Below are 19,559 nucleotides of genomic sequence, written 5' to 3'. Positions count from 1 at the left end.
TAGTCACATCATGATGGCCATATAGATTGTTTCTAGTCTTTTGATATATCAAAGCTGAAGTCACTACCTTCGCTATATGTCATTTTGCACATGGTTAAATATATCTGTAGGATAAATTCTTAGAAAAGGACTCTTTCTGGGTTGAAGGATAGATGTATTTGTAATTTTGAGAAATCCTACAAAATTGTACTTCAGTAGGTTGTATCAATCTACATTCCCACCAGCAACATAAGATATTGCCTATTTTCCTATACTCTATTTTTATAATTTTTTTTTAAAGATTTTATTTATTTATTTGACAGAGAGAGAGATAGCGAGAGCAGGAACAGAAGCAGGGGGAGTGGGAGAGGGAGAAGCAGGCTTCCCGTGGAGCAGGGAGCCCGATGTGGGACTCGATCCCAGGACCCTGGGACCATGACCTGAGCTGAAGGCAGACGCTTAACGACTGAGCCACCCAGGCGCCCTCCTATACTCTATTTTTAAAAAAGATTGTATTTTTAAGTAATCTCTAAACCTAGCATGGGGTCCAAACTCACAACCCCAAGATCAAGAGTCGTATGCTCCACTGACTGAGCCAGCCAGGTACCCCTCCTATACTCTATTTTTTTTTTGTTAACGTTTTATTTCACATACCATCAAATACACCATTTTAAGTGTCTAATTTATCAGTTTTTCATATTTCTGCAAGGTTGTACAACCATCACCATTGTCTAATTCTGAACATTGCCATTACCCCATAAAGAAACCCTGTAACTGTTAGCAGTCAATCCCCATTCCCCTCTTCCCCCTGCCCCTGGCAACCACTGATCTACTTTCTGTCTTTATAGATCTGCCTATTTTGGACATTTCATATAAATGGAATCATACGGTAGATATCCTTTCATCCATATTATGGCATGTACCATTCCTTTTTTTTTTTAAACATGGTTTTCTTTCTTTTTTTTTTTTTAATGTTTTATTTATTTATTCATGAAAGTCAGAGAGAGAGAGAGACGCAGAGGCAGAGGGAGAAGCAAGCTCCCCACTGAGCTGGGAGCCCGATGCGGGACTCGATCCCAGGACCCTGGGATCATGACCTGAGCTGAAGGCAGACGCTTAACCAACTGAGCCACCCAGGCGCCCTGTACCATTCCTTTTTATGGCCACGTAATATTCTATTGTATGGATATACCAACATTTTATTTTTCCATCCATTAGTTGATGGGCATTGTCTTTTGGCCATTGTGAATAATGTTGCTGCGAACATCCATGTATAAGTTTTTGTGTGAACACATTTTTTTTTTGTCACCTCTCTTGGTATATACCTAAGAGTGAATACTAGATCATATGGCAGCTCTGTGTCTAATTTTTTGAGGAGCTGCCAAACTGTTCCCATAGCAGATACACCATTCCCACCAACAATGTTTGTGGGTTCCAGTTTCTCCATATCTTTGCCAACCCTTGTTACTATCTTTTTGATTATAGCCTTCTAGTCATCCTAGTGGGTATGGAGTAGTATCTCATTGTGCCTTTGGTTTGCATTTCTCTAATGGCCTTGAACATCTTTTCATGTCTTATTTGTCATTTGTATATTTCTTTGGAGAAAATCTCACTCAAATCCTTTGTCATTTTTAAATTGAGTTGTCTTTTCATTGTTGAGTTGTATGAGTTCTTTATATATCCTGGATGTTAAACCCTTTTCATATACATGATTTGCAAATACTTTCTCCTATGGGTTTTCTTTTTACTTTCTTGATAGTGTCCTTTTATGTATAACAGTTTTAAATTTTGATGTAGTTCAATTTAATTTCTTTGGCTGTTTGTGCTTTTGGTGTCATAGCTAAGAAAGCACTAAGGTTATGAAGATTTACCTCTGTGTTTTCTTCTAAGAATTTTATAGTTTCAGCTCTTACATTTAGGTCTTTGAACCATTTTTAGTTAATTATTGTATTTTTTTGAGGTATGTGGATATATGTGGATGCCCCGTTGTTCTAGCGCTATATGTTAAAAAGACATTCTTTCCCTACTGAATGCTTTCTCCACTCTTGTCACAAATCAGTTGACCGTAGATATATGGGTTTATTTCTGGAATTACAATTTTATTACATTGATCTATATGTTATCCTTATGGCAGCACCACACTGTCCTGATTACTCTAACTTTGTAGTAGGTCTCAGAATCAGAAAATACGAATCCTCCAATTTTGATCTTTTTCAGGAATGATTTGGCTCTTCTGGGCCCCTTGCATTTCCATATGAATTTTAGGATCACCTTGTCCATTTCTGTAAAAAATGCCATGGAATTTTGATAGGGACTATATTGATCTATAAATCCATTTGGGAAGTATTACAACCTTAACAATATAAGTCTTCTACATGAACAGACATTTCTCCAAAGAAGACATACAAATGGCCAACAGACACATGAAAAAGTGCTCAACATCACTTGGCATCAGGAAATACAAATCAAAACCTCAATGAGATACTACCTCACACCCGTCAGAATGGCTAAAATTAACAAGTCAGGAAACGACAGATGTTGGCAAGGATGCAGAGAAAGGGGAACCCTCCTACACTGTTGGTGGGAATGCAAGCTGGTGCAGCCACTCTGGAAAACAGTATGGAGGTTCCTCAAAAAGTTGAAAATAGAGCTACTGTATGACCCAGCAATTGCACTACTGGGTATTTACCCCAAAGATACAAATGTAGTGATCTGAAAGGGCACGGGTACCCCAATGTTTATAGCAGCAATGTCCACAATAGCTAAACTTATGGAAAGAGCCTAGATGTCCATCAACAGATGAAGGGAGAAAGAAGAGGTGGTGTATATATTTACAATGGAATATTATACAACCATCAAAAAATGAAATCTTGCCATTTGCAACGATGTGGATGGAACTAGAGGCTATTATGCTAAGTGAAATAAGTCAGAGAAAGACAAGTATCCTATGATCTCACTGATATGAGGAATTTGAGAAACAAGACAGAGTATCATAGGGGAAGGGAGGGAAAAATGAAACAAGATAAAACCGGAGAGGGAGACAAACCATAAGAGACTCTTAATCTCAGGAAACAAACTGAGGGTTGCTGGAGTAGAGGGTGGTGGGAGGGATGGGGTGTCTGGGTGATGGACATTGGGGAGGGTATGTGCTATGGTGAGCGCTGTGAATTGTATAAGACTGATGAATCGCAGACCTGTACCCCTGAAATAAATAATACATTATGTGTTAATAAAAAAGATAATAAAAAAAGAAAAAAATATATATAAGTCTTCTAATTTATGAACATGAGATATATTTCTACTTATTTAGGTCTTCTTTAATTTCTTTCCAATAATGTTTTGTTTTCAGCATGCAAGTCGTAACAATTCTTTGGTTATGTTTAGTTCTAATTTTTTATTCTTTTGGATATTGTTATAAATGGAATTGTTTTCTTAATTTCATTTTCGATTGTTCATTGCTAGTGTATGGAACTGCAACTGACATTTGATCTGTATCCTGCAACCTTCCTGAACTTACTAGTTTTAAAAGGGTGAGTGTGTGTGTGTGTGTGTGTGTGTATGATATCTTTAGGATTTCCTATATACAAGATCCTGTCATCTGCAGATAGAAATAGTTTTGCTTTTTCCTTTCCAAACTGGATGCTTTCCATTCTGGATGCTTACCTAATTGCCCTGACTAGAACCTATAGTACACTTTGATTAGAAGTGGCAAGAGTGAACACACTTTTATTATTCCTGATCTTAGAGGAAAGCTTTCAGTCCATCACCATTAAGTATAATGCATTCATTCATTCTTTCATTCAACAAGTATTTATTGAGCAGCTAGTTATGCCGGGTATTGTGCTATACTCTGGGGACTTCTGGTGCTTGTAGTCTGTTGCAGGTGAGGTGAGGAGAAGGAGGGACCAAGCGGGGGGATGAAATAAACACATAAACAAATGAGTAAGCTAGGTGAATTTAAATGGCCTGGCAATAAATATAGAGAAGAAAATAAAGTAGGCAAAATGCTAAGAGACTCAGGAAATTATCTCCAAGAAGAAGATAGGGGTAGAGGCCTGGATGATTAGGAGTCAGCCATTCAGAGATCCTGGGAAAGAGAATTTAAAACAGTGGGAGGGACAGCCAAGTGCAGGCCCAGAGCCTGCCGTGAGCTCTTTCTAAGAATGGGGACAAGGTCTCTGTGGCTGGAACTGAGTGGAGGAGGGTATGAAAAGCATGCTGGGAGCTCAGAGGTGGAGGCAGGGTCTCCCTGTCCTCATACTGCCTGCTCATGATAAAATATTAACTTAGTTGTTCGGGTTTTCATAGTGATGTTACATTGAAGGCTACTGTAAGAACGTGTCTAATCTAACAGTGTTCTGGTAAATATATGTTAAGGAACCACAATAACGTGCCATGTGGCATTCCTTGTATACATGTTGTTCTGGTTAGAATTCAATTTTTTATCCCCCCACCACCACCTTTTTTGAAAGTAAGCTTATTTTTAAAATTTTCTTTAGGAAGTACTTTCAAAGTTTCACGTAAAAGAGATTTAAATAGAGGTATGCATAAAAAAAAAAAGATCTTTTCATCTTGGCCTTCAACCCTCCTTCCTGTACGGAGCCCCTATTTATTACTTTCTTGGTATCCTTTAGAGGCATGTTGTGCCTATAATGAAATAGATTTTACATTCACTTTCCCCTTGTTTGAAATCTTAAGGATGAAATGTCAATTTAAAAACCCTTCATGAGGTGGGAGGATAGGACAGATGTTGTTTAAGGGTACAGACGTGCAACAAGCAGGAAATAAGACCTAGACAACTAGGGACAACAATACTGTACTCTAAGCCTCACGCTTGCTAAGAGACTAGAACTTAATGATTCCAACCACTAAAAAAGAAAGGATAAGTATGTAACATGATAGAGGTGTTAAGTATTGCTACAATGACAAAGATATCACAATGAATAAACGTGGTACACCTTAAATTTACAAAATGTTATATGTCAGATATATTCCAATAAAAATATGTAACAAAGATGTTTGTAAAAGTGGTCAAATAAATAAATAAAAATCCATCAGCTTTTCTAATAGAATTTGTATAGTGCTTTTAGTTCAAAAGGAGACTTGAAAATGCTAAATTTCTATATTCTTACAAATTGATTTTATTCAATACCAAATATTCGTTATAGTTCTGTATTCTTAGTACACATTGTAAGTGTGCTTGCTTGTTCTCAAGTGTGACTTGTCCTTTAGACGGCCTTGCTTGTCCCTGGCCTAGAGAAGCAGTCTCAGTGTTGAACAACGAAATGAATGGATGTGCTAAGTACTTTAACAGCTGAGCATTTCCTGAGAGAGCTCAAGCTCGCTGTCTTCACTGCGTCTGGTTGACATGCCATTTCTAGGGCCCCTGCATTCTTTTTAAGAAACAAAAAAGATCAAAGGGTAACAATAGCAGTAGGCCTTAGTGGGAACATTTCCTTCTAGGAAAAAAGTGAGGAAAGTAACTTTGATCCTCAACTGGGAACATTCTTACCTTGGGAACTGAGGGGGCCACTCCACCAGAACTCTGTAACCTTCGCAGAGAACAGAGGCAATGAAAGATGACTCCGAGATTTCATTCTTAAGGGACCCAAGTCACATTTTTCTTAATCACATTGATAAATGGACAAGACATTTCAGGGCTTTTCACTCACCCCTGACGCAGAACCTTGGACAGGAAATACAGGAAGGAGACTGTGCAGCACCATTGTGGGCAATTGTTGATTTTTGCTTCAAGTTTGCTTTAAGAATGTGAGCGGCTGAGACCCATGGCTCCAGGCAGAATAGGGCATTGCGTACTGGCATGGAGAGAGGAATGAGTTCTGCCTGAGGATGCTCTCCTTTCCCTACTTCTTTTCTTTAGTGCCCTCAGCGTCCTGCCTGCCCTTCCTTTATCAACCTCCCACTTGCTTGCCTCTCCTCTGGACAGTGGACTCCTGTCCCTGGTCGCCTCTCCCTGGACTCTAAGACTAGAGGTGGGGCAAAGAGGAGTGATGAGCTAGAAGTAGGTAGGGTGATTGGGGAAAGAAGTAGGTCACAGATTGCGAGTGTTCATGGGACCCTCTGGCAGTGGCATCCAAGGAATCAGAGATAGGAGCATGTAGTCTTTGGGGCATAGGCGCCTCGGAAGAGAAAGCACTTGTTAGCTTCTATTCCCATGCTTCCTTAGGGGGAGGAACAGAGGATGCATCAGCTCCATGGTGACAAGTAAGACGGCCCCCTACTAGAACACATCAGGGCTTTAATGCGGGGAGCCCCGGGGATGACTTGATTTGCTAGGTCTTTCGTTTTGCTGAAGCCAGCTATCTTTCCTAAGCCGAGCCAGAGCCAAGAAGCATTTTCCCAGAAGGCAAGGGGCATCTGGAAGCCATATTCTGCGAGCATTGAAAATATTTCACAGAAACAATTTCATGTTTTACATATTTTACTTCCCACGTAATTGGAAATGAGGACATAAATAAGTTTGGGGCTGAGTGGAGTATGACCCACTGACTTATGGGGTTTTTTTGCTGATTGATTTTTGAGGTTTGTTATTTCAAGAATCACTCTGAACATAAGCTGTCACTGTCTGGTAACTCTCTTTGTTTTTGTTTCTTTAGTCATATCACTTTACTAAAAATTCCTTTTCCTCTGTATTTTCCTACCTTTTCATTTGGGGCTTTTGGTTGGCTTTATAATTTAAACAGAGGAAGGCACTGATTCGGTTTTTGCCTTGTTTATTCTTCTTACCAACAGCATCCCTTTGTGGGGTTAGTCAGAGATTTACACTCTTTGCTAATCAACACCAAAATAAATAGACCCTTAAAACTGTCAGTGACACCAGCCAGCTCTGCAGCCTGGGTTCTGGAGGACCAGGCCAGATGGCGGAGTCAGGCCCCTAACACAGATAATGTGTGTTCTGGAGCTCTTGGCTTGGACAGCACGGGCAGCTGACTGGTTTTTAGAAGGCTTAAGAGGGGGAGGGAGCAGATTCTCCACTATCCATTTGTTCTGTGGGACGGCTCCAGGAATAAACCCTAAGGTGGCATGAGTGGTACTTGACCGTGGTTAAAACCTGTAGTGTACTGCTCAAGGGCAGGCTGGAAATTCTGAAGTCCTGGTCGGCCACCAGCACGTTCTGTGATGGAGCTTCCCTCTCGGCCCCTGGTGTATAAAGTCGAGGGTGGGCCTGCCTGCTTTTCCGAATTTTGAAGTACTGGAGTAGGAGGTGTACAAATACGTGGGTGCAGTGAGGGTATGAGTTCATCATGCACAGGTCCAACTGATAGGACAGAATCTTTCTTCTGTTCAGCTGGGTATTATCTCAGCACTGTTAAGTTAGGAGAGAGATGGCATTCATTGCCCCTGGGAGAGTTTGTTATCAGTGTGACTGAAATATCGCGCTCTGAGCTTCCAAATCCTGTAGATAATCAATCAGTAGACTGCCTGGACCTCTTACAGGGGGATAGGAAGAGGTTCCGAGGGTGGGAGCCACACTCCCCGCTTCTCCCTCCAAGAGATAGGCCTTTCGGGGCGCCTGGGTGGCTCAGTCGTTAAGCGTCTGCCTTCGGCTCAGGTCATGATTCCAGGTCCTGGGATCGAGCCCCGCATCGGGCTCCCTGCTCTGCGGGAAGCCTGCTTCTCCCTCTCCCACTCCCCCTGCTTGTGTTCCCTCTCTGGCTGTCTCTCTCTCTGTCAAATAAATAAATAAAATCTAAAAAAAAAAAAAACAAACAAAAACAAGAGATAGGCCTTTCTCTTTTTTAAGTTCATGAGATGACACTGATAGTATCTTCCATGTCTACACGGGCTGGAATAACTCACAGGATCAGATAAATTTTATATGCGACAAAACACACACACAAGGATTCTCATCAATTATCTCATGGAAGGAACCTAGAGATGTGCCAGGTCCTTCATGGATTATATAGACCCTTTGCCTTTGTGCAGGAAAGCCTTGATGGTTAAGTAAAATCTTAGGAGAAGCTGTTTTTGGCAAGAGGCTTTGTTTTAATGAAGAAGAGATAGCCACACATGGTTGGTATAGAGTAACTCCTTTGGACTCTCCTATATTATCTATGTAATCGTCTCCTTTCATACATGCTCTCTGAACATTGAAGAGGAGTGTTAGAATGGAATTGTCGTAGATGCTGCTGTGTTTGCAAAAGGACACTTCTTTTTTTGTTGGTTCCTATTGGTGCCCTGTTATCATCCTGCCCCATGAAGCATGGTGTGGATCTATAGTTCTGTGCTAAACTAAAGCGCTCAGTTGGAACCAGCTCAGCATTTGCCTGTTTACTGCTTCTCTACACATAACGGCTTCCTTACTTCAAATAGTGTTTGAACAGCCTAAAAACATGTTTTTGGCTGCCATCCAGAGTTTGGCTTCCGCTTCCCCAGTAATGCCATAAAAATGCTCTGTCAAATAAATTCTCGGGAATTGAAAAGAACAAATTCTGTGCTCCATATGATTGTAGATAATAGAAACAGGCTTCAGCTGACCACCTGGCTTGATGCCCATGGACTAGGAAAACCGAATCACACAGAATCCCTTGGCAATGCTTTATAGCTATCAGAGTTAATTCTGTGCGTGTGATGGATGAGCTTTCCATTTAAAGAAATCTGCACATAGCATTTATCTGGGTCTTTTGGGTTCCATGAAATATTACCTTTGCTTGTCCTGCACTGTTGCCAATTAGTATCTATTATAAAGTTTTTGAACCTAGGATTAATTTTCTTTTGAGTAAATTTCACGTTGTTAACCATGAACAGAATCCTTCTATGATTTGGGGTGTGTGTGTATGTTTCCTGCCCCAGTGTTTCCTGGATATTGTAGCATCCTTATTCAGGATCCCAGCTGGAAAGAGATGGCACATTCAAATTAGGATAATTTAGGGAGATTTATTTATAAAGGGACTATTCACAAAGTGTGAGTTGGGGGAAAGGGAACACAAGTAATGGTGTGTAACCTAGTGGAGCTGTTGCTAGCCCTGGACCAGAAGGGAGGGAAGGAAAGAACCTAGAGACAAAGAGTGTCATATAGAGACGGCTGCCTTCGGGATGGCCTGCACAGAGAGACATGGTCTGGCAGTCCAAAGCCACTCATCTCTTCCCTCCCTCTAACCTCCTGTCAGGGGTCCCCCTTGGGTGAACCCGGTCAGAAGCCAGAAGGTGCAGAGTCCTGTGATTTGGTTCCCAAAGGTCAGCTTCCCAGGGCAGAGAGCAGGACACAAGGCAGAATGTGGATTTGGAAGGCAAGTTGAAGGCATCCGGCACTTATCCCAGTGGAGGTGTCCAGTGATTTCTAGGAAAGGCATAGAAATCTTTTTTTTTTTTTTTTTAAGATTTTTATTTATTTGAGAGAGAGAGAACATGAGCGGGGTGGGGGGTGGTGAGCAAAGGGAGAGGGAGAAGCAGACTTCCCACTGAGCAGGGACCGCCCCCCAACGTGAAATGGGGCTTGATCCCAGGACTCTGAGATCATGACCTGAGCCTAAGGCAGACACTTCACCTGCTGAGCCACCCAGGTGCCCCAAAGGCATAGAAATCTTAGTAGAAATCTTAAACTCACTTATATTTTTAAAAAGCTTTATTGGTATATGGTTGACATGCAATAAACTGCACATATTTAAAGTATACAGTTTGATAAGTCTTGATATGTATATATTGTGAAACCATCACCACGATCAAGATAGTGAATTACCCATCACCTTCAAAATAAACCCATTTTAATTTCACATTTAAGGTATTTTATATGGTTCTTTTAAAAGGGTATGGAAAGATAGAAGGAAATGAAGCAATGGCAAGTGCAACTCCAAAGTGGTGGTTCTGGAAAGATCCACAAAAAATGAAATTCAAGGCAATGTCAAAGCTTATGAGAAAGCTATTCAATAGTAGCTTATAATAAATTAGAAAAAAAAGATTGTAAGTGTGAATTTTTGGGGGGCGGCTTCTCCTTTGTATCTGTTTATTGCCATGTATTTATTTTTATTTTTTTCTTTCCTTTTTATTGTTATGTTAATCACCATACATTACATCATCAGTTTTTGATGTAGTGTTCCATGATTCATTGTTTGTGCATAACACCCAGTGCTCCATGCAGAACGTGCCCTCCTCAATATCCATCACCAGGCTAACCCATCCCCACACCCCCCTCCCCTCTAGAACCCTCAGTTTGTTTTTCAGAGTCCATCGTCTCTCATTATTGCCGTGTATTTAAAACACAATAAAAATCTGTGAATCTGGTCTGTGTAAGTTAGTATTTGAATTGAGAAACCCAGAGATTAATCAGTATTCCGTCGTGCCAGCAGAACCATAGATGAGTGGTTGAGTGTACATTTTATCTGGTGTTCTTAGGCACCACAGCGTGCTCCTGGGGCAGCTCCAGGCTTCAGGGCATGTTCTCTATGACACCACGCCGTCTCTCAAGAAAGCAAAGTGCAGCGTGGTGGGGAAGGCTTGCTATGTTGTTAATAAAAGAGCCTACGATTATTACTGTGGCACTGTTGAATGTTGAGTATGTCTTTGGTGATAGAGCTGAGTTGGGATCTCATTCCCTGAGCTTTATGCATTCTGCCTTGAATTATAAAAGCCAGCAAAACATTTGCAAACACACTTTTGCCATTTATTAATAACTGCTTACAACCCACCTGACAGCTGACGGAGGCCAGGGAGTTAGAGTTTGTGTGGAGAACTGGTACTCTCAACCTTCTGTGTCCCCAGAGCCCCATTTGTTCCAGGGACATCAGGAGTACCTAGCCCTTTCTAGAGAAGGCTTGTGTCCAGTGCAGAGTTGAATGTGAGACCCTAGTCCCACTTCATGCAAAGGAAAGTACCTCCCTGGCTAAGCCAGGACAAGGAGAAGAGGTGTGAGGTTTGCGGGAAGGGAGTGGTGGGCAGCCGAGGACGGAAGCCCCTGGGGACTCTGCTCTGGTTGGACCCCAGCAGGGCTGGTGTGCCCCCATCAGCACAGAAGCTGCGACAGGGCCATACTGGCCTCCCTCCTGGCCTTCAGACTCATCCAGCAAGTTCAGGGCCCAGGGCCTTTGCACTTTTTATTTCTTATGCCTCAATTATTCTTGCCTTGTATTTTTGCAAGGCTCTGTTACTCTCTCACTTGATTCATATTACTGTTGGAAATAGCTCCCCCTCAGATTTCTTTTGCCACCCTATCAAAGAATCACCTCGGTCACCATCTCCCTGGCCTACTTTATTTCCCTCATTGCAGGGCCCACTACTGGATATTATAACATCAATTCTCAAACTTTTTGGTCTTAGGTACCCCAAAGAGCTTATGTTTCTGTGGGTTACACCTTTCAAAATTCACCGTGTCCGAAATTAAAATAGAAATCTAAAAATACTTTTGTTCATTGAAAAACAGCAGTAATAATCCCATTACATGTTAACATAAATAACTTATGAAAAATAACTATATTATCCAAAATAAGAGAATTACATGAGAAGAGTAATACTGTTTTGTATTTTTGTATGTGTCCTCAATTTTTTTTTTTTTATGAACATATAACGTGTTATTTGTTTCAGAGGTACAGGTCTGTGATTCATCAGTCTTACACAATTCACAGTGCTCACCACAGCATGTATGTGTTTTCTATTAATAGAAGATAGCTAGGTTGTTATAATCTGTTGTAATATATTGTTTTGGTAAAAGTTTATGTAGAACATCTAGCCTCACACAGATAGGTGGTTGGAAAAGGAAGGGTTATTTTAACAGCCTTTTCATGTAATTGTAGATGTTCTATTTTAATACCACACCAAGACTCAACAAGGGATCATTTCTTAAAGGCTAATTGTTGTGTGGTCCTTGCGCCCTGGGCATATACTTGTGTGAACCACTCCCAACATGTGGGTCAGATGGCTGCTTTTTTTTCCCTTAAGAAAAAGTTGGTCACTGACTTTTGAAATTATGGTCTCCATAAAGTGGAATAAGAAAAGCAAGGCATTGCTTTCATTGTATTTTTGAATAACCCTTAAAAAAAATCACCAAATCTTGAAAGATTACAGAAGCCCCTTCCAAACCAAACACTAATTTCTCATGTGCACAAAAATTGGAACACTTTTTCCTTGATAAATCCACACTTCGTGTTATGGTTACTTTTTTTGAGATAGGAGGTGAAATCCTAAGTCAATGGTTTCTAACATAATTCCTTGATAAATATTTGTTGAAATATCTAATGTTTATTAGAGTGCTTTTATTCATTTTTTCCAATCTGTTTATGGCCATTACCTTATTTGAATAAGTGAGTAAAGTGCCATTCAGAAATATCCGTAAGCTGGTACAGGAAGAGAGTTCAACAGTCAAATCTGCAGATGTATCCAATAAATTAAGCAACCACTTTATCTGCTTGTTTGGGATGTTTCAACACCATCAATCTATAATTTCATGTTTGTCTCTTTAAGATCCACACAGGCTTGCAACACCAAATAATCTGGCCCTGTCAGCCCAGCTGTGTCCCTCTGGATGAAAAACTGCTGCCCCAGCTTCTAAAAGAAGCAGGCTACACTACCCATATGATCGGAAAATGGCACCTGGGAATGTACCGGAAAGAATGCCTTCCAACCCGCCGAGGATTTGATACTTACTTTGGTAATGGAAACGCACATGTTTCTTTTACAGCTTAGACTAGCTGCAACCATCGCATAAAAATACACCCAAGTGTAGTCAGATGAAATGACTGGAAACTTGAACACAGAATGAATTTGTCAGCACAGCCGCGGGGCAACTTTCTACTACCACCTCCGTCCACATGGCTCAGTGCTCTGCTCGCGGTGGGCAGTTGCCCACAGGGAGGCGCGTACCTTTGCCAGGTTATTAAATGCCGTGCTCGGGCCTTTGTACTCTTAGAGAATCTTATGACCAAAAGGGGATACAGCTTGCTTCTTAAAATAATTCCAGGCAAAACCCAATACAAGAGTATTTCCTTCACAAAGGTTCAGAATGTTTTTTTCTCTCCGTGGACTGTCCCAAAGATTTTTTTTTTTTTTTTTTTTTTCTGGAGATGGTAGAGGAAACTCTTTTCCATTGGCATCCTTCCCTCCCTTCTGTGAGATCTGCTTTTGAAATCACTAGATTGGGGAAGACCAATCAAAAGAATAAAATGGAAGGGTAAATAACAAATGGTAATAGGAAGGATAATAAGAAATAAGAAGTATTTTATGGATTTGATAGCCCTATAAAAATGTGAAAACTTAGGTTAGTTTTTTAACTTACCCTCTTTTAACCTGTTAACAAATTATGTCTTAACTAACAGCCTATTTATCTTACTAGTGGCTGTGTGTCTTTCTGATGAGTTCTTTTCATACTGCGCTTTCTGTCTGGCTATTTAGCTACCTGTTTACCCCTCATTTGTCTCTTCATTTATTTACAACCTGCCACATCCAAAAAGGAACACATGCTGAACATAAAAAGTTTAAAAATAGAGAGCGCCTGGGTGGCTCAGTCATTAAGCGTCTGCCTTCGGCTCAGGTCATGATCCCAGGGTTCTTCTGGGATTGAGCCCCACAGGAAGCCTGCTTCTCCCTCTCCCAATCCCGCTGCTTGTGTTCCCTCTCTCGCTGTGTCTCTGTCAGATGAATAAATAAAAATCTTTATATAAAAAAAAAAGTCTGCCTTTGGCTCAGGTCATGATCTCAGGATCCTGGGATCGAGCCCTGCCTCAGGCTTCCTGCTTGGTGGGGAGTCTGCCTCTCCCTCTCTCTCTGCCCCTCCCCCCTGCTTGGGCTATCTCTCTCTCTTTCAGATAAACAAAATCTTTAAAAAAAATAGAATAAAAAATTAGGGTGAGTAGAAAAAGATGAAATTGCGGCATGGCACCAAATTACAAAAAAACTGCCTGGCTGTAGGTGGGCTTCACATCGAACTCTGCAACTTGAGATTTCTTACGTCCAAATTAAAAAAAAAAATTTTAAAAAGGAGACAGCTATAAGAGTCACATTATTTATAAGATAAATGGAAACCAGATGTTCAGGAAGAGTAAAGCATTTTCTGGCTCTTAGACCTGAGAAATCTCTCCTTTGGGAGAAGGTAAGGTGGACAACATCCTCAAAAACAGCACTTTAGTTATATAATGGTGGTTTTCTTATACGTGTTTCTTGAGACATTCCTTTTCATTCAAGGTAGGGCCAGAATACCAAAGGGCATTTCAGTGATTATATGGGGCCCAAACAATATAGTCAAAACACACATCTCTGTCATGCTGTGTTGGATCTTGGGTTAAAGTTGAGATGCAAGGACCTCAGGCAGGAGACCGTATGTGCCCCGCTCCCATTCTGCTTCTCTAGCAGACATTGCTAAGCAATCAAGGCATTCTTTCTTGATGAACCTGGGTATATCCTCTGTATCCTCAAATAACTGTGAAAGTCAGACTTGGGTGTAAGAGCTCTTTATCATTTTGGAAATTCTAGAGGAAAAAACAGCCTGTATATCCTTTGACAATTTTCAGTCAGACCTTTGCTGAAAGATGGATCCATACCTATGCTCTGGCAAGAGAAAGGACTATAGGTATTTTAATTTTTTTACTAAAACCCAAGTCACATATTTAAAAATTGACTTGGACAGAAGAAAATCATATCCTTTTATGAGAATTGAGATGCCTGAAGATTCAGAGGAACAAACACCGCACATTCGTCTGAACTTGTAGATAGGAGGGGATAATGACCTTGCAGCTGTTATAACTGTTATGACTTAGATGTTCTGTTCAAAAGCAGCCAGATGATTGTGGGGCTGGTTGTACAACTCTGAATACCTTAAAGACCATTGAATTCTACACTTTAAGTAGGTGACTTGTATGGGATGTGACTTACAGCTCAATAAAACTTAAAAAGTCAGAGATTTAGTTGTTCAAAAAGTATTCTATGATTTTTCCCCAAGAAAGCATAGGATGCCATCTTCTTTAGGCTCAGCATGTAAGTGCAAATTTGTGAATCACCGTTGTGAGAAAAGCTGCATATGATTGCCACATGGTTGTTTGGTATCAGTCTGGCCAAGTATGTAAATAAATAGTTCTATTCCTGGAATTCTCCTGTTTGTAATATCCTTTTAGTATTCATAGTTCATACTTTTTTTTTTAAGTGAGCCACCTAGGCACCCTATAGTTCTTACATTTTTTTTTTTTTAAAGATTCTATTTATTTGAGAGAGAGAGAGAGAGAGAACGCACAAGCAAGGGGAGGGACAGAGGGAGAGGGAGAAGCAGGCTCTCCACTGAGCAGGGAGCCTGATGTGGGGCTCAATTCCAGGACCCTGAGATCACGACCTGAGCTAAAGGCAGATGCTTAATCGACTGAGCCACGCAGGTGCCCCCATACATCTTTTAATCAAGTATATCCTATGCTTATATTCTCTCAAGTAATAGACAATAGTTTACATTTACAGAGAAATAACCTGAAGTGATTTCCTCAAGCTCTTAACACCCAGGAGTTATTAAAAATTCCAAATAGAACCCCAGTGTCCTGACCTCTCTAATCATCCATATAAGGGGCAAGATCACTTTTATGGATACATTTCTTTCTCTCTTATATATTAATTAACAAACACATTTGAGGGGCGCCTGGGTGGCTAAGTTGGTTAAGCAACTGCCTTCGGCTCAGGTCATGATCCTGGAGTCCCAGGATCGAGTCCTGAGAGTCTGCTTCTCCCTCTGACCCTCCTCCCTCTCATGCTCTCTCTCTATCATTCTCTCTCTCTCTCTCAATAAATAAATAAAAATCTTAAAAACAAAAAAAACCCCAAACACATTTGATTTCCCTTTCTGTTATATACATTAGGGGAAAAGATTGCCATGTAAAAAGTGGTCTGGGGCACCTGGGTGGCTCAGTCGGTTAAGCCTCTGACTCTTAATTTCAGCTCACGTCATGATCTCAGGGTCCTGAGATCAAGCCCCGCATCCAGCTCCACACTCAGCGCAGAGTCTGCTTGAGATTCTCTCTCCCTCTCCCTCTCCCTTTGCCCCTCCCCTTGCTCATGCTCGAGATAGTTTCTCTTTCTCTCTCAAATAAATTAATTAAATTTAAAAAAAGTGGTCTTAAGACCAAGGTATTCATTGTATGGACTTTGAATTTATTGAATCATGAAAAAGGAGGAAATTAATTAGAAATGAATTCATTTTTCATGTAAACTGTGTAAAGCTTTTGATTGTGATGATAGAGAATGCTTAGGGCTGAAGAAAGGGCTTGGCTAATTTTATCCACCTCATTTTAAGGTTAATAAGCATTATTTGTTAAGAGATGGCTCAGAGTCCAGCACAGCTTATTTCTTTTTAATAGCTCTATTGAGGTATAATTCACACGCCATATAATCCACCCACTAAAGTGTACAATTTATTGATTTTTAATAAATTCACAGGGTTGTGCTACTGTCATTACAACCCAATTGTAGAATATTTTCATCACCCCAGAAAGAAACCCCTTCTCTATCATCAGTCACTCACCATTTTCTTCCAACCCCACCAGCTCTAGGCAACCACTAACATAACTTTTTGTCTCTATAGATTTGCCTGTTCTGGACATTTCATATAAATGGAATCATACAATATGCTGCACAGCTTATTTTAATATTTTAGGAAAATATGGAACATTTGCAGAAACAGCTTTAGTTGAGAAAACCCATTTCCTTTCATGTTTACATTCAAATTGGGGGATAGGCAGTTGATGCCATTTACATTGGGGGCAAAACTGAGATTGTGGTTGGTAGAAAAACCTACTTTGATTGCCCACGTTAGTTTGATCTTTTGGTTCTGTTAAATTGTCTAGAGCTCCTGTTTGGAAAGGGTTGTGTCTTCCGCCAGTGGGTGTCAGCATCTGACTAAAGATGATTCCTCCTAGAGCTGCTTCTATAGATAACCTTGAAGCCAGTCTCCAAAGGTCAATATCAACTTATTTGAATCCTGTGTTCATTTATGTGATACCTCAGAGTAAAAACTTGTAAGAAATCACATTAACCCTATGCTGTTTTTGCCATTAGATAGCTTTCAAAGATTAAGATTTTATCATCTTTCCTGAATTTAAACTCTGATTTTTAAAAATGGATTTACTTGGAATCATCCACTTTGAGAGTTCCATGACAGAGCCTTGTGTTCTGAAGACTTGACTGAGGAGGAATGGATTTGAATTTTTTTACAATAACATTTTAATGCCTCCTGCTAGCAAATATAGAGATGTTAAGAAGTGGTGCTCTGATTAGCCTTGTCATTTGATTAGCCTTGTCATGGGTAATCAATTGCACTAGGCAATTAAATGCTGAAACATTAGTTTGTTTAGCAAGTTTTATGCTATGCTGACTACTTTCATCTCCGATTCTTGTTGTAGGATATCTCCTAGGTAGTGAAGATTACTATTCCCATGAGCGCTGTACATTAATTGACGCTCTAAATGTCACACGATGTGCTCTTGATTTTCGAGATGGTGAAGAAGTTGCAACAGGATATAAAAATATGTATTCAACAAACATATTTACCGAAAGAGCTACAGCCCTCATAACTAACCACCCACCAGAGAAGGTAAGTCTTGCTTTTTTACTGATATCAAAGTTGTGTTAAGATAGCATCTCTTCAGGTGAGTATAGGAAAAAGCTGTTTGTTTGGGAAAAAAAATCTAATAAATTCTAGGGGAGTTGTTTTTAAATTTTGGAGTGTATCGGTATCTGCCTGGGGAAGTTTGATAAAAATAGAAATTCCTGGAGCCCCTCTTTAAAAGTCTGATTCCTTAGGTCTGGGGGAAATCCATATATCAGCATTTTATTTTATTAATTAATTTTAATTTTCATTTATTTTTAATGTGGGGCTTGAATTCACGATCCTGAGATCAAGACATGAGCTGAGATCAAGAGTCAGATGCTTAACCGACTGAGCCACCTGGGTGCTCCCATACATCAGCATTTTAAAGAAACTCCTCAAGGGTGATTCTGACACCAAGGGTCCCCCGATGACACTTTGAGGAATACTGTGTCGAAAGTGTTTTAGTAGAAAAGTAGTTTTATTATTTTGGTGTCTTATGTGCATGAGCTGTAAGCAATTAGTACATTGACTTTTTTAAAATGATAGGCTTGTGTACAAGATGAGGTTGTAGTATGGCAAACTTTCTGTTAAGAGATCGGCGAACGTTGGGTTCAGGGCAAGTCCTCTTTGTATTTGGCCTCCCAAGGTTATTTTGGCTATTCTAGATATTTTGCATCCTCATATTAATTTTAGAATCACCTGGTCAGTTTCTAGCAAAAAGTTCCTGCTTGGATTTAAATTTCATTGCATCTGTAGACCACCATGGGGAGAATGAATGTCTTAACAGTATTAAGTCTTTCACTCCATAAACATGGTATACCGATGAGCCTGTTTTTCACATTTACTACATTGAAGCCATTGTGTATGTCATGTACTAAAATCTTAAGACTTATCTAAAGGTAAAAATAGAAAAGTGTGAATTGCCTTAAATGTTTTTGTTGTTGTTGTTAACCTAGAGTTAGCTTCATAAGCTAAATTCTTTGAATATACCTTTGAAATTGGGTCACAGATTTGTGTTGGCAGATACTGGGCCCAAAATGGGGCTTCAATGACTTGCATTAGCACAGCAATGAAATTAGTCCTTCAATAAGACCTGATATAGCAAATTACAGAATGTGCAGCATTATCTGGTGCTCCCAGTTTTCTGCACTTTGCTTCTTTGACAATTACTGAATGGCCTCAGGGCAGATCACAACTTAGATTTAGGTTTATATACCTGCTCCGAGGTGGTACCTGGCAGCTGACTCCCTTTTGACATAGTTTCTTCCTGGCTCTGCCTTTGCCTATTCTAATTCAGTATTGGGGGTCTTCCCTGGTATCTGTCCTCAGTTTTGCCCCACCTTGGGCTTTTTATCACTCTTAATGCTGACATCTTGGAGTAGCCATGCTTCCTGTGGAGCTTGGAAGATCAGAAAATTCTCTCACATATGTGGACGTACGCAGGTTTTAAATCTAGATCTAAACTGGGGCATCTGGGTGGCTCAGTCGGTTAAGTGTCTGCCTTAACAGGGTTCTGGGGTTGAGCCCCGTGTCGGGCTCCCTGCTCAGCGGGAGTCTGCTTCTCCCTCTCCCTCTGCCTCTCCCCCTGCTTGTGCGCACGTGCTCTCTCTCTCAAATAATTAAATAAAATCTTCAAAAAAAATGTCAATCTGAACCACTTTTCAGAGAGCTGGGATAACTGCTAGGTAATTGGCTTAGGTTCTCAGTTTTCTTCTGTATGCTTGGTGTTTTATAGATAGTGCTAAAAGCCCAAAGAACAAGATAAGGTCTTGAGGGAATTGTGGTTCTAGTCCTGTCCTTTGAGTTAGGCACCCTTTTATAGATAAGCAAACAAGAAACTTGGTCAAGGTCACAGAGCTACTGAGAGTCCAAACCAGAATTTAAACCCACACTGTTTGACTCCAGAGCTCAGTGCACTCAATAGGCATCCCGAGTTCACAGCTCGTATCTAAGACTAGAGGTTATTAGCCCCGGTATATGATTCAGCTTGATGGTTCCAATCTTGACAGTATATTGGGCTCATCTGGAAAGCTTGTAAAAAGACCAATAACAAATATTGTGGTTTATTGGTGCT

General features: G+C 40.4%; 1 protein-coding gene across 2 annotated transcripts in view; it reads left to right on the top strand.

Annotated features, from left to right (window-relative positions):
- ARSB (arylsulfatase B) overlaps positions 1 to 19,559 on the top strand; it is a 166,457-nt gene that overhangs the window by 5,274 nt on the left and 141,624 nt on the right. For both annotated transcript variants that reach the window (XM_035014717.1, XM_035014718.1), the window contains exons 2-3: positions 12,394 to 12,580; positions 17,298 to 17,488. In XM_035014717.1, the coding sequence (XP_034870608.1) occupies positions 12,394 to 12,580; positions 17,298 to 17,488 (378 nt within the window). The remainder of the gene's footprint in view (positions 1 to 12,393; positions 12,581 to 17,297; positions 17,489 to 19,559) is intronic.

This window comes from Mirounga leonina, unplaced genomic scaffold (assembly GCF_011800145.1).
Source record: "Mirounga leonina isolate KUSES-001 unplaced genomic scaffold, KU_Mleo_1.0 Mir_168, whole genome shotgun sequence".
NCBI lineage: Eukaryota > Metazoa > Chordata > Mammalia > Carnivora > Phocidae > Mirounga > Mirounga leonina.
The sequence above is the reverse complement of the archived record's forward strand: the minus strand, read 5'-3'. Positions and strand labels throughout refer to the sequence as shown.